A 15,843-nucleotide genomic window follows, 5' to 3' on the forward strand; every position below is an offset into this window, starting at 1 on the left:
ACTTGCAGTAGGATGCTCCGTTCGGTTTACTGATGCATGATCCTCCATGTTTACACGGCGATGGAGAACACGACAGAAAGCCTGCAAAGATATGGAAACAGAAAACAATCAATTAGAGATTTGATCGGAAAAAAAACGAAACCAACCGCCGAACTGGATCAACTATGTTTTATTCAATTTTATTCAAATGGACGAACCGCACATGGTTTGGTGGCAGTGCGGTGGTTCGATTTGGCTAATCTGTTGCGGGCCAATTATTTGTGCACAGCGACGTTGCGCACAAGAACGGGCGAAAACCGGTTTTCGGAACGGGCGAAACGGGAACCAAACAAGGGAACCGAGCCCGCGACTACCAACGTTGTTCCAGTTATCACAAATAAAGGTAATTATAATAAAAAAGGTGCCCTAGCCCTGCCCCACCGTCTGTGTCGTGCGCCCTCTCTCTCTATCTGTGTCTATATGTGGCGCTGTCGACAACTTCCTTATCAGGAGGCATGAATCAACACAGCTGGAAAACCGACGCGAACACAAAACGGCCGCCGCTTCGTGAATTGTGGAAAAATTGGCGCAAGAAACGAGGAAAACTCCTATCCAACCAGAAAATGTGACAAATCGACTTGCTGTGGCAGCTATGGCGGCGGCCCAAATTGAGATGTCGTTGACATTTGAACTTCGATGACTGCGACGGCTCGTTGTGAGTAATTTAAAAGTGATAAATTGACTGCTTTAAAGTGAAAAATAATCTCGTAAATATTATGAGCCACTTCCTGATTCAATTAAAAGGGCATCCACCAAGCGCAAGAAAGCCAAGCAAGCTGCTTTGAAAACGAGCGAGAAGATGTCAATAGATGTGAGCGCGCTGCGCTGAAACCATCGCATGGCATACTGCGATGATGAGCGCTCGTTGTAGTACAACACAACGTCATAATAATTAAAGCAGCCCTTGCTCTTCGCCGTGAGCAAAAACTAAAACAACACATAGAGCGAGCACAAGATTGGCGTGACTCAGTGCGAAAATTGGAGCCTCCGAGCTTCTTCGACATGGAATTAAACTCTCATTTGCATTTTATTAAAAAATCGTGTACTCTCTCATCTGCTGCTGCTGTTGTTGCTGTTGTTGTTTGAGCAAATCTGGATTAGAGGAGGTGTGCGCTCTGCTCTGATGCAACAACAACAACAACAATAAAACGATGACTACCGAGAAGTAGGTAGAGCAAAAAAAGTCAAAGCTCGCGCTACCTTTTGCCATCATTATATTGCACTCGCGAACCGAACGGGTAGAGCCGCCGCAAATCGGTAACCTGAACACACCACCACCGAGAGCGTATTAATTAAATATAAATAAAATGTAATTTAATTTACTTTCTCGGTTCACAAGCCGTGCCGTGTAGCATGAGAACTGGTACATTGAACCGAGATTTCGTGCAATTATGGTAATTAATTGAGCGAACTAGAAACAAGGTAAGCTGAGAGGGGTCGTTGGATAGAATGGCAAACGGTGGATCATATGAGCAGTGAAGACATTCTGACGTTACGGGGTTTGAAAAAAAAAAAAAAACCAATACTGAGCATATATTTGACAGCATTTCGCCAATCCCGATCAATCAAAAAGCTTTCAGTACTACCCCGAACAAAGTAGCTGCGCGAGCACAATGATTTCGCACATATTATATTCCAGGGCATCTTGGATCGCGTGCTCGATCGTTCCTTTCATTTCACGATTGCAAATGCGCACCGCACAGAAAACATTCCGATATGTTTTGATTGAAGTCAGCCATAAATATTCCGGTGGATATTCATACAAATATACACGAAGCGGCCACTACACCACTCCGGGGCTTCGGGGTTCTTCTTCGTGCTTGGTAGCAGTTTATTTATTTTTTTCGCGATGAGCAAAAAAGCGCTGGCGAAGCAGAAAAAAAAAAAACAGGCAAGAAGCGAAATTGAACAGGCGACTTTGTCCGACCGCTCCAGATCCCGCCCTTTCGCCCCCCGCTCAACCGATCCTTCTGATATGCGCAGACGACGACGACGACGGCAGTTTGACTGTTTGTAGTTGCGGGTACAAGATTATTGTTATTAATTTACGAGACGCGTCGACCGCGGATCGGACAGCTCATGTGGATGCCATATGCAGAACACGCCGCCCGATTTTCGGCCAAGACGAGCAAGACAACGACGAATGGTTTGACGACAAATAATGGGGTTAAGGGGCTGGATCTTGGATGAACAATTGAAGCGAAATGTGTCGCGCGGATGTTAATGTTTGTGTTTCGGTGGCGATTTTTGCTGATGACTAATGACGTCAGCTTGGGATGATTTGGAGTTAATCCATTACGGGGAATGCCGTTAAATGTGCTGAAAGATACAGGAACTTGTCTCAGTTTTCTTCCGGGGATCGACATTTGGATTTGTACATGTTCAATTTTCAATGTTGGGTATGCATGTTTTCTGACATACGTCAGTTTGATCGTTTGTTTTTAAAACCTACCTCAGGTTGAGGTTCGCACTGACAAAAAGTTCGGTTTCGTCGCTATTAGAAATAATCCATTTTACACGTGAAGGAAACCATGTTTGACTTAACGGATGAGACGTAAATAAACATGTCGTGTAAAATTAAGCTGAATTTAACGTCTGTATTGACTTAATTTTATGTCAAAATTGACGCTCGTACATGTTAAGTCCAGTATTTTACGATCGTTTATGGCTGCCACAATCTGACTGAGTTTCTGGTAGGGAACACAAGATTTAAGTTTGGGTTGTGTCGTTTGACGTGTAAACGATCAAATTTGAACGTTTACACGTCAAACGACACCACCCAGACGTCAAATCATATATTCCCTACCAAAAACTCAGTCAGATTGTGACGGCCATAAGCGCTCGTAAAATGCTGGATAGACCCAAGATTAGACAATCTTCATTGCGTCTTTTCCGGAGTGATTCGACAGTAAGCATGCATAAGGGCGTATACGCGATGATCGATTCTCTTTGCATTGCTACAGCTAAGCGAAATAATTTTCTAGAATTTGTTTAATGCAGAGTTGTAACAGGTTGTATTGGCTACCAAAAGCAACAGCAAACGCACCGAGAAACGTTAAATCTAGCGAGTTATTAACATAAGAGAAAATCGACGAAGAGAATCGATCATCGCGTTTACGCCCTTATGCATGCTCACTGTCGAATTGCTTTTGCAAACAAACACGTCAATCGCCGATTTCTGGCGAAGCCAAGCTCAACCTCATAAACAAACTATACCAAATGATAAAGGAATCATTCCTCTGCCCTATTGTGTTATTAGTTTTCGATATTGAGCTTTTTTTTCGCAACTGAAGTGTTTGTTTACAAAAGCTATTACGCCCAAATCTCGAATCAGTTCGGTTTTTTGCCTGTGATAGTCTCTAGAAAAAGATAGGGGGAGAGGTAGCTCATCGATTCTTCCGGTTCGCCTCCTAGCATCGTGCTATAAGGTACCAGGCGATAACCAGGGTAGTTGATCGATAGCTCGATGACGTCATTTCGTTGGCGTCTGCAAATGGGAAATTCTCATAGCAGGCGTTGACGATGGGACGTTGTCGAGTTGTTGAATAGCAACTATCGTGGTAACTCACCGATTACCTGTCGATCTGCCAAATTTGGAAAGACGTTTGCATTGAATTGTCTCATATAATAATATTCCACCCACTATATCGCAAGAAATTGCGAGTAGCTGAGTGGAATGGAGATAGGTAAAGCATTGGGTACAGGACCAAGTCTCCCCTGGGTGGTGCCAACAGATGAGCGCAATAGAATCATCAAGTTGCCATAAGGCACGGAATGAGACTATTGCATGGCTGGGTAGTCAAAGTCTTCCATTCGTTAGTCATTTCAGGTGGATTAGAACAGGTTTAGGTTTAGGGTGGGCGTTGACCAGATTTGGATTTTTCAGATGTAATCCTGGATAGGACCCTGTCATTGAACGTCGCGTGAAAGTGGAACTTAATGAAGGCCTAAGTACTTTTTCGTAGTTTTTAGTTTTCGGATTTGAAAGATCGTCGGTTACAGTGGCCTGCTACTGAGCAGAAAAACGCGGTCTCAGGTCCTTACATATCAAGAAGATTTATGGTAAAATCGCTTGTGTATCGTGTATTTAGCGAAACTCGTTGTTGTCGTTGGTTCCGGGTTTGAATGGATACACAAATTTGAGCAACGTTATTATGTGATATGAGGGGCTCGGTGGCCTTAGAGCAACCTTTTTTGAATACTGAGCAGAACATCATGAGTCTAATCTCAGGCCCATCCACATTCAAGATTCGTCAATCGTTTTATTTGTTAATATGACTACATGGTAATAACAGCAACTCGGTGATTAAAAAGGTGCTCGTCTGCCTTGTGGCAAACGTTTTTGCTTACTGAGCAGAAGACCGTGGGTTTAGTCCCAAGCTCCTTCGCGTTATATGATCGTTAGGACATCAATTCAGCTTATCGTTTACCAAAACGAACCCTGCTGCAAACCCAACCCTCTTATCCAACATCCCAGTGATTCCTCGTGGAAGTGCAGAGGTGTTCTCGGCTTCCATCAAAGCGAGTGTCATGTCAACACAATCCTTCCCATTCCTTTCTTGACCTGTGTCCGGGCGCGGCCGGCGCTGGTATTGCCTAATTTAAGATCACCAGTTTTTACACATTGAGGATGATTGCTAGTCCCAAGCATCGTCTATTGGTTCTCTGTGTAATTACAGCTGATCTGGCAGTAACATAGTAGCAACCGTGGGCGGTCAATCAAGCTCAAGCTCAAGCTCAGCTGATAGTCTCTAGAAAAAGATAGATTTGCACCAAGTTTGTGATCCATGATGGCTGATTGATTGATTTTGACGTTTATGATGCTTGCTACCATAGGGAGTGTTTGTATTGGATTTGATAGGATAACTTTCAATAGGGATCACGGAAGTGAAAGAAGCACAAGGAAAAGAAGCGACTTGTAGTTGGTCTTTCTAATGGCTGATGGAGCCTTTCTAGTACTAGCTGAACTAATTTTCCTGGCGTTAGAGAGCTAAATTCACCTTTTTTTTATTAATTACTTTATTTGTACAGGCTCAATCGAATAAACTTTACAGAGCCGAATTATCATTTTCGTTATACATTATTGATGTCTTATATTATATATAAGTTAAAGGAGCTGGACCGGATACTCGCGGTTGTCTCGAGGTTAGTGGAGAAAATTCACCTTTCGTTTCCAGTCATCTCTCTCGTGAACCTCAGAGGGCATCCCTACTTGCGGTTATTAGTCGTTCCGATTGTCTTTTCTCTAAAATCGAATTGTGGTCTTCCTGATGGTTCTCGCATCCTTTTTGTTGGACTAACACCAAATTTGTGTCAGTTCCAACCTGGATCGGGTAACAATATTGATGAATTTAAGTGATGATCAATCAGCAGATGGAAATGATGTGACGTTTCCTTAACCTCAATCTACCTGTGCACCAACTCTCAAAACATAATCAATTATCAAAATATTGCTTGCAATGGATAGATATCGAGGAAACGAGAAGATTAGGTGTATTTTTCAACCGATTCAAGTATGAATAAGGCATTAAATCTGGTTTTGAAAGTTGGTGCACAGATAAAAAGTGAGGTTACGGGACGCCACTGGAAAATGATAATGACGTTTTGCTATCTGTCCAATCGCATGGAATATTTTTTTAAATCAGTTTTGTAATTGCAGATCATCAATCAAAATCAAACATCAAATCTCACCAATGACCAATATCACGCTTGATTTTCGTACACAAAAATCAACAAGCAAGCAACTGTGGATGATATTTCAAGCTGTGATATCGTAGCTACGAATATCGAACTAGCAAAAATCACCAGTTACAGTTCTAACCAAAGCGTGGTGAGTTCGAGTGTCATGATTTGCTTTAAGCTGGGATTAGACAGGGCAAGTAAATTGATAAAGTTGAATTCAATTGACTTGAAAAGTTGAGCCTGGTTCAACTTTTTTTTCAATTCAAGTGAGTTGATCAAGTCAGATGAATGGCATGGTTTACACGTTCAATTCACGTTCAAGTCAGTTGAATTCAATTGATTTGCCCTGTCTAAACCCAGCTTTACATCCGAACGCGACCCGAAACTACCGTCACTGTTGGCAGCAGTAGCTTCGTGTCTGCCATCGGTGAAGAGTAAAGAGAGATAGCAAACTATACTTTCTCTTTCTACGAAAACGATGTGCAACGGAATCGTTTTTGTGTCGATTTAAGGTGTATTCAGATCTTAGCGATATTTCACGCGCGGAGAGAGATTTTGCGAAGGTACGAGAGGGAGAAAAGTACTAGTTGTCTCTCTCATTCCAACGCAAATTTTGCTCCGCTCCGCTAATGTACGCTTAGATCTGAATACACCTTTAATCCTCAGCTTCAACATTATTCAACATGTGAATAGTCTCGCAATATCAAAGGAGCTTGTAAAATCAATATCACGCGTGATATTGAGAGCGTATGAGAGCGGATGATTATACCATCTCCGAGACACTGCAGTCCAGCTCAGGGCTCAGGCTCACGAGTTTGAAATGAGCCAAGTGTAGCATTTTTCTGAGGAGTAGAATGCCTACTGCCAAATCATTCCACTGAGCTTCAGAGCTTGTGAGCGAAGGGAGATAAAATGAGAGTGAGGTTTGCTGCCATTCATGTTCATGTTTTCTATCACACGCTCTTACTCTCACTCTGGGTGAACTCTGAGCTTGCGTCGAACAAAAAAGTCACCCGGAGTCTCGAAAATCGCACCTCACGTCAAATCATCCTCTCGCTGAAGTTCACTCTCATTCTCTCTCGAGGAGTTTTTGTTTACTTCTTCCATATTCCTGCTGCCACTCACTCGAGGTGAGGGCTGGCTAAATTCGTAGGACAAGAGTTTTTGTAAATCCTCCAGTAAGTTTGAGGCGTTTCAGCAAGCCTGATCCAGCTAGGGTGGAATAAAACTTCTCCGAGAATGAGCGCGCGGTGCCGACAACGCTCTTTTATATAGTGGCTGCTGGTTGACTGCAGTCATGTCAACAAATAGTTGGTACAGTATTTAAGTCTCGGGGTAGGACTGATACTTTGATTTACACGACTTTTTAGACGAAGGTTGACGTTCACCAATTTTTGAAAAATATTTTTTTAAATAAATAGTTTTACCTATTGAAATCAATACGTAGAGAAAATTTCGATCGATTGATTCAAAAATATTGAAAATGTATCATGAAAGAGCCGAGTTATAATCGTTCAAAACCTGACCACTTTTCGTTACATGTTCATTTTTCATACTCGCAAAGTGTACGAAAATATAGACGTAATCCTACGGAAAAAAATCGCTGATTGTGACTCTCGAAAAGCGGCATTGACAGGTTTTATGTGTCCACACATACTTTACAATCTCTTCTTGTAACTTACAAATACAAGTAATTTTCTGTAACTTCTCTTTTTCGTCCGATGTTTCCTCAACAACAAAACCATTCGAATCAACCACCGTCGGAAAGATAAGACAATCTCTTTCAAAGAGGAAATTGTGGTCCACCAGAGCATATCTATTCTGGCCGACACCTTCGTTATACTGTTCGCTGATTTCATCGTCCTTTTGGTAGTGGGCAAGTTACCGGCGACACTCCGCCAGGAACTCCAAAAGTCGGAAAATTCATTGGCTTCGAGCTACCGGTAAGCAAATAGAAAGGAAGGATGCCCGTGAAAATCAACAGTACCCCATTGTCTTACCACACCACCATTCAAATTCAGAGAGTCTGGTCGCGGATTGAATTTCAACAAAAACTGCGATGCCAGGGAGCCAGCTCCCACACCTGGACCCCGAGGACCAACGGCTTTACTTCCCATTCGAAGGAAGGCGGGATCAGAGATTTTATGCTTCAGAAAATCCCGGCGGCGCCGACTGGGATTCAATCCAGGTCCTTTGGGGTGAGAGGTAATCACGGTTACCACTACACCACCGGCGCCGTTACTTAAATCCATCACCAGTGGGTGAGAAACAGTCCTCGGGATGGTCAATGCCATCATAAAAATTAAACTGCTATACGGTACCGAAATCACCTTTTGAATGTCTAATGAAACAAGCTGAGCGCCACTTACAACCGAAGAATTCGAACGGTCGAGCACCCTAGCGTCTACCTGGCCGGCATCAAAGCTGTCTCACCAGGAGCTCCCGAAAGTATCAACCAGAAAGCCAACGTTTCAACGAGACTCAAAGGCTACGAGATATTCGGAGACGGTCTCAAGGCTAGCGCTAAGGTGGGGATCGAAGTTTTCCGTCTACAGCTCAACTTCCAAATATGGCCTCCATCTTTTCAGCATCGGCGGCCTTTTCGGTCATCATGAAACCCGGATTCTTCGCGGTAAGCTATCACCACTGATTCAGCTAGCGTGCTTTGGAATTCTTGGGTTTAGTCTATTCACAGAGAGGAAGTCGCGTTTTGCTTTCATCGGGCTGTTGCTGCCCCTTCCAGACTATCCACTGGTGAACTGATGCTGTCTTTAACATTTCGTGAGTAGAGGGCGGGCTCTTCTCCCCACTCATTGGGGCATCCTCCTGCTGGATGGCTTGTTTAACGACCGGTTGCATGATCCTGTTGTTGGAAGGAGATTCTCATTTATCCCGTGGATGCACGTGGGCGATGTTGCCCACGGATACACCCAAACTGTTTTTGGTCCTTCATACAATGGCAGGCTTAGTACAATTAGTGGTTATTAAACTTTATCAAGCTGAACAACGAGGATAGTCCACAGTCTACCGACAGTTGTCTTGCTATAGTGACTGGTAGTTCCATATCACCATCATTAGGCTATTCACAGCGAGGTGTAGCAAAATACGAACTTCGTGTTGGTAATAAGCCACAGCTGTCTAGCGGGACTCGGTTGGGACATCCTGTTTATTGGAGAGGAGGTCCTAACCCCATACATCAGGTGCTGGCACGCTGGACTGAGTCGACCAGGAATAACGGGCTTTTCTGAGAAAAATTAAGGTTGAGATAGGTAAATGGGTAGATGTCACAGTTTTTTCAAGACTTTGGACAGGCTGACCTCAGTAACAGCCCAACGAAAACGAAGCCCACCTAGAGATAGCCCAACGAGCGAAACTCGACTGTACATGATTTGTTTAGTAAAATGGCTCCTCGCTGTCAGTAGTTGCCAGATCGAGTTCACAACTAACAGCATACGTAATATTCGAATGAATCCTAATCCGGTTGAGAGGCTATTATTCTAAACCACCTCAACCGAGTTACATGCGAGATCTTGACGAGCCCAATTCAGTGCTAAGCTCAATTAAAACACCCCCTAGAATAGTTTAGTACTTTGCTGCACAAGCAGCAACAGCACCGCGTGATTCCAATCAGCTCTGGTTCAAAACTGGTTGACAAGCTCCATCACGGCAAAGTCATATTTTCAACCGACTCTCAAGTGTGCCCGGTTTAATTGAATAGTTTTGTAATTACTCTCATGCTACGCGGAGTTATACCCCCAACCTGAGTGCTTGCGATCCGCCCAAGCTGCAGCATTAAATGAATGTTGTTTTTCTTCCACCACCTCCCCCCCCCCTCTCTTTTCTCACACTGTGACCATATCACGGCTTGTTTGACTGTCGAAACAATTTGTTTCCATGTTTATAATAGTGGATAAAGAAACGACCCTCCCTGCTTCGGGGTGCTCCGGGCCCAGGGGTCCGTCGTTTTATTGTGGGAGACTTTCGCTTCGGTTCGAATTCGCCTTCTTTTGATTATTTTTTTTTTCTCGTGTGATCTGCATCAGACACATTGATGACGTGCTAATAAGACCTCTCTCCATCTCTCTCTCTCTCTCTCTATCTCTGTCTAATGTCTAATTGCTCTCTTCTGAGAAGCTCAAGATGAGATTAATCTGGAACACGACCAACAACACAGATGGTGGTTCGCCAAATTTGCGGGAATTTTGCGCTCGATCGCGTGGCGTTCGGCAGGTAATTTCACGGAAATTTCAGTGGGAACCCATGCTACAACAACAATAGCGGGTAATCACCTTTCCAATCAAAAAAAAAAGACACATGTCGTCAACAATAAGAAATGTCAAAAAATCATCGCTCACTGCGATTCGATTTCCGCCGATGCACTTGGTCGAACGAATCGCGCTATCTGGGCTGTAATCGGAGCCGTTTCTAACTGTTCTTCTGTGCCGTCAAAAGAGCCATATAAATCCGTTGTCGTATGGCGCGAGCGGGGCACGTTGCGCTGAGCTCATGCCAAAAGTGTGGGGAGGCTTCGAGGAGCGTGGACGGCAAAGAAAAGAAACCATTGCATACTATCTGTTTAGTAAGTGTAAATATCAGGAAATTGATATTTAAATAAAGCACACAACATTTTATCGGTAACATACACCCATACACACAAGCATGGAGCGCGCGCGTCATTTGTCGTTCTTCGAACGGCGGAAAAGCTCTCGTGGACGAAATGCAAATAAACTACATGAGGTCTTGCCACGCTGATGGACGACGGAATTTTCGAGCAAACATTTGATTTGGAGTGTACGCCCGGGAGGAAGTGTGTTTACCTGTGCTTGTTTGTGTCGTTGCCTAACTGCTCCCCTCCCCCCCCCCCCCCTCTCGCCAGGCTAATGTTGAGCACATGCCGCCGTAATCATGTGCCGATTACGTCAGTTGCCATAGTTTTCGGCTAATTTGGTATGCAAAAGTCAAGTCACGGGCGAAGAAAGAGCATGGATTGTCTTTTGGTTGCCGAGCGTATCGACTTTTTTTTTTGCAAATGAAACCATACGTTCAGTTCATCATTATCTGTCACCAAAAGGCGACCAGTGAGGCGGTATGATACCGGTAATGGAGGTGCCGAAATCGAGAATGTAAACATTTGTTGGTGTACCTTTCCAGCTTAGTGGCACGAGAATGCTATTGACAAGAAGAGGACGGAACAGACTTGTTAATAAGACAAGTTTAGAGCCGGAATAACGAATCGTTGCTAATTTGAATTGCTGCCAGAATGAAGTTTGCCAAACGAAGCCGAAAAAAGGCGTTAATAGTGCAATTACATTACCGACGCCTATTTCGGTTGTTAGGCTCGACGCATTCCCATGTGTGAGAAACTGACAGCTTGAACCGGTTCAATCCGCCTACACTGCCACCGAGAATAACTCAGAGAAAGAGTCACTTCTACTCAGTTGTATGAGAACTTTCTAAAAACTGCAGGTACTCAGCGCTGAGTTCCTGTAGATTTTATAAATTTCTCCATACCTCTGAGTAAAAGCGGCTCTCTCTCTCTCTGAGTTATTCTCAGTGGCCGTGTACAGAACAAATTCGTTCCCGCATGCACCCGAGCCACAAACATTTTGATAAATAAGACACACCCTAATACATGCAAGCATTACAGTTAACTTCGAAGGCTGATCCAAGATCGAATTTGTTCACCTCTATGGCTATAATTACAAACCTTTTCATTGATCTGTAGCCTAATCGCGGGAAGAACAACTCACCGAAAATCCAAAGGCCTCCTCAGTGATTATTTCGTGGCGGCTTCTACTGCAGAGTAGGAGAAAAACCTGTTTCCTGCTGATGGAGAAATTGATTTACCCTTACTACTACTACTACTACTACTACTTGTCGAACCGCTTATCTCGATTCAGATCCGTCGAGATCATCGAATGTCCAGCGGTGTTATGACATGCTGACTCCCGGACAGTCACTGCCATCGCGAGGCATGGGCGAGAAAAACGCCCCTTGCATCACACGTTTACCGCCTCCGGTGCGCCATTTGTTTGTAAACAAACCGGTCACGGGCTGTCAGAAAATTCCCAATATGGCGTAGAAATTTGATTGCTCACTACGCCCCTGCCGTCGCACACATAATTCCACGCAGTCCACCGAAAGTAGGAAACCCTATCGCTCACCTACATCGCCACCAATAAAAATCAATTAACGGTGGCAATAAATTTCACGTACGCCAGGGCTCAAGGAATATTATTATTGATTACCGTCTGTAGGCCGTCGGCCATATCGGACGGCTAAGATCTAAGAGCAGGCGGCCGGGCCAAATTGAATGTCAAATGGCAGGTTTAATTAAATGCCGTTTGAGAGATCTTGCGATCTCGACACACGATGCTGTCACGTCAGAGCAGGAGAAAATCAATTTAAAAGAGGCCGCACTTACTCACCACTCTCGCTAGCAGCGCTCGCTTGTCTAGTGTGTAGTAAAAGGCAATCATAATTTCCGAAGCGCGTGCATGTGAGACTCACATTTCAGGACCTAGGCTGCTCACTCGACTACTCGCCCGGGCACAGGTTTCTAATTTCCCTTCGTAACGGTACCTCCCTCATACACGGAACGACACACACACACAGACGCACGTTCCAGAAATTGCAAATGCCGTTGTCGTGCAATTGTCCACTCTGGCCGCGCGATTCAGTTTCAATCCATTCGCGCGAGAACCCCACATTTCGGATTTGACCATCAAGTCGTTTTGTGTTTCGGTATGAATTACCCCCTTTGGGACGGACAATCCAATCCAACCACAGCGACGACGACGACGACGACGGCCACGATAATAATAAAAGTAATAATAATAATACGCGCGCCTCTTCAAGTTCAATGGGAGGGGGGGGGGGGGCTGACGGTTGAGGCGGAAAGGAGAACCACCCCGGGCGGATGAGGTGACTGGTCTAAAGGGGGAAAACGCTGATGCATGCGCTGGAGCTCGCTCGCGCCAATTTGCGGGTTCCAGTTGATGAACTGCGCCGATCCCGATGCTGCTTTACAGTGGTGGGAGTGGAAATGGGGCCATTTGAGTTTGGTGGAATTTCTCCGGAAGCTTAAAAAATTTCTAGGAGATTTCAGCTTCAATGCATTACCGGAATGGTTGACATGTGTTAACTTTGGACAATACAAAGAAAGTGTTCATGCGTGGTGCCGCTGTAAATGAATTATATCAATCGATATCAAGCTCTTAAGAATCTTCTGCCTGTTGTAAACAAAGTGGTGATAGATAGCATGAAATTTAATGCAATTTTACGTCAATTGTCAGGAGACAAGTCATTCCGAACTCAAACAACGTTTAATTGACATCCAGCGACTGAATAAGTCATTCTTTTTCCCGGAAGCTGCAGCCAAGATGGCGGTCCCATCAGGGTGGATAGAAGCCTTTAGACCAAACATCTACTGTATCCGAAATTTACAAATTATTACAGATATCTATAGAGAAAAAGACAAACCGTATTCGACAATTTATTCTATCGATTAACGGCCATGCAATTTTTTTTTAAATTACAAAAGATTTGTTTATTAAGTGTCTCTTTTCAACACTGTATTGAATCACATAATGGTCTACTTTTTCTAACTAAAATAACAGTGCCGACACTCTTTTAAGTCCAAAAAATATTGTATGAAACTCGTTGCAAAATTATTTTTTCCAGCACTACGACTCGTGCTGAAAAAATCTTCATTTTGCAACTTGTTGCATAAGTAGCTATTTTATAATGCTACAAAACTATATATTTGACGTTATAAAGATCTAATGCTACCGGTCTCTTTTAAAACACATTTAAGATTTAACAGGAACACAGTTTGAACATTTAGATTACGTTTGCAATGCTGTCAGTTCCCGTCTCGATGAGTCTCATCGTCGCCCACTGGTCACCATAGCCGGTCGAACTCCAGACGAAACTAGAACCGCACTACCATTCATACTGGTGACAACGCTCTGATGAGACAACGAAACCTTACCCCCAAGCTCCTCCCCTAATCCTATCCTTCAACAATGTACCTCTCTAACCTCGAGTAAGCCGCGAGTATTCGGCCCAACTCCTACTAGACATAGAATTAAGTGAATTTTGTTACAAACAAAGAAACAATGAACTATCGGCTCCGTAAAGCTAAAGCGATTGAGCCTTCCAAATAAACGAACTAGTTAAAAAAATGCTGTCAGTTCCCAATCAATCAACAACACGGGTTGTTTTTGCTATCACATCTCACTAGTCAAGTGGGATTTTTTTAAATTTTGAATGCAGATTGTTGCAAAAAAAAGCCTTAAAAACTAGCACTATGCTGTCAGAGTCCATCAGAAAAAAAACTTACGGCATATCATTTTGATCTCCACAGCGATTTTCTACGATGCCGCTGCAAACAAATTGTGTCACTTTGTTTATAATTACAGTAATCTCTCACTGCTTTCCAAACCGGTTTTAATACTGTCAGTTGAACATATTTGAGAATGTCAATAATCAGATCATTTAAATACTTAAATAGAACCAATATTTCTTCAACAGAAATTTGTTTTCCATTATGAAACGATTTATTAAAAGTTCATAACAATTGTTCATCATAACAATCGATAAAATTTTACAGGAACACAGTTCAAATTTTTTGATTACGTTTTTAATGCTGTCAGTTTCCCCAACCAATCAACGACATCGGTTGATTTTGCTGACACCTGACAGTAGTCTGAACAAGTGTGAAGTTTTTGTTTTGAATGCAGATTGTCGCAAAAAAAATGCGTAGGATTCTAGCACTATGCTGTCAGAATTCAGAATCCACCAGAAAAAAAATACAGCCTATCATTTTGACCTCGGAAGTGATGTTCTACGATGCCGCTGTAAACAAATTGTGTCAGTTCATTTATGACTACAGTAATCCCCCACTGCTTTCGAAAGCGATCTGAATGCTGTCAGTTTTCCACGTTTGAAAAGGTCAAGAATCGAATATCTACAATGCTTTAGAAGAACTGTTATTTCTTCAACTGAAATTTGCTTTCCATTATGAAACGATTTACTGATTTCCTTCCCGGTGGGGTGCTCCACAAGTTCGTAGCAAATGTTCATCTGAATGCGAATCCAACAATCGAAAAAAATTAACAGGTACACAGTTCAAAAGAACATTTTGATTACGTGTTTAATGCTGTCAGTTTTTCCAACCAATCATTTTGAACTTCACAGTTAATTTCTACAGTACCACTGTAAACAAATTGCGAAACTTCGTTTATGATTGCAATAATCCCTCACTGCAGCCGAAAGCAATCGGAATGCTGTCAGTTTTCCACATTTGAAAATGTCGAGAATCAAATCTTTGCAATGCTTCAATAGAACCTTTATTTCTTCAACTGAAATTTGTTTTCCATTATGAAACGATTCACTTCTTTCCTCTCCAGTGGGGCGCTCCATCTTCATTTTGTGTGTTGTTTATTAATTTATTTGATTAGGCTCAAACGAATTAACTTTACAGAGCCGAGGATTCTTGGTCACTATACAATAGGTATATCGTAAAACTATAGTCAAAAGGTACAACACAATAAACACTTTATCTTCCGCTATCCAAAAAGCATCCTCCATCAAAACTTGAGCCGCTTCCAGTGGTTTCATTGTATGGCAGTTACGCCAACGAGGTTCAGAGCGCTTCCATTGCAGCAATGGACGCAAAACGTGGTCAGCACTCACACACTCATCACTAAACGGTTGCTTTCCAAAGTCGATGACGCATCGACCGAAAGAACTGCTGATGATGAACAATGGGGAGGACCACACAATGGTTGCAAACCGAGAAAATAGACGATCGCGTGGCACACACACATCGAGAGTGGTCTGCTTTTGTCGACAGTCGAGTTAACACTGGGGCGCTCCATAAGTGCATAACAAATGTTCATCTGAATGCAAATCCTCGAACCTATAATCGATATGGGAATTTCAATGCCATTTTTCTAATTTTAGGAATTCTTTGGAGAGCTCAGAGGTTATTCTAAAAAGAATGCGAAGAAAATTTCAGGTGAATTAATTCGATGAAGAATTCCATATGGATTGTAAAGTCCAGGAGATTTCCAACGAAAATTCTGAGAGGAATTTCAGAGGAATTCAAAGTAAATT

At 43.0% G+C, this 15,843-nt stretch overlaps 1 protein-coding gene across 1 annotated transcript in view; it reads right to left on the bottom strand.

Moving 5' to 3' along the window:
• The window catches only part of N (neurogenic locus Notch protein), a 247,721-nt gene that overhangs the window by 162,203 nt on the left and 69,675 nt on the right, over window positions 1-15,843 (bottom strand). Inside the window, exon 2 of the mRNA XM_065218825.1 lies at window positions 3-81. Within this exon, the coding sequence (XP_065074897.1) occupies window positions 3-81 (79 nt within the window). The remainder of the gene's footprint in view (window positions 1-2; window positions 82-15,843) is intronic.

Source organism: Ochlerotatus camptorhynchus, unplaced genomic scaffold (genome assembly GCF_037179485.1).
Source record: "Ochlerotatus camptorhynchus isolate MF236.1 unplaced genomic scaffold, CSIRO-AGI_Acam_v1.1 ptg000094l, whole genome shotgun sequence".
Classification (NCBI taxonomy): Eukaryota; Metazoa; Arthropoda; class Insecta; order Diptera; family Culicidae; genus Ochlerotatus; species Ochlerotatus camptorhynchus.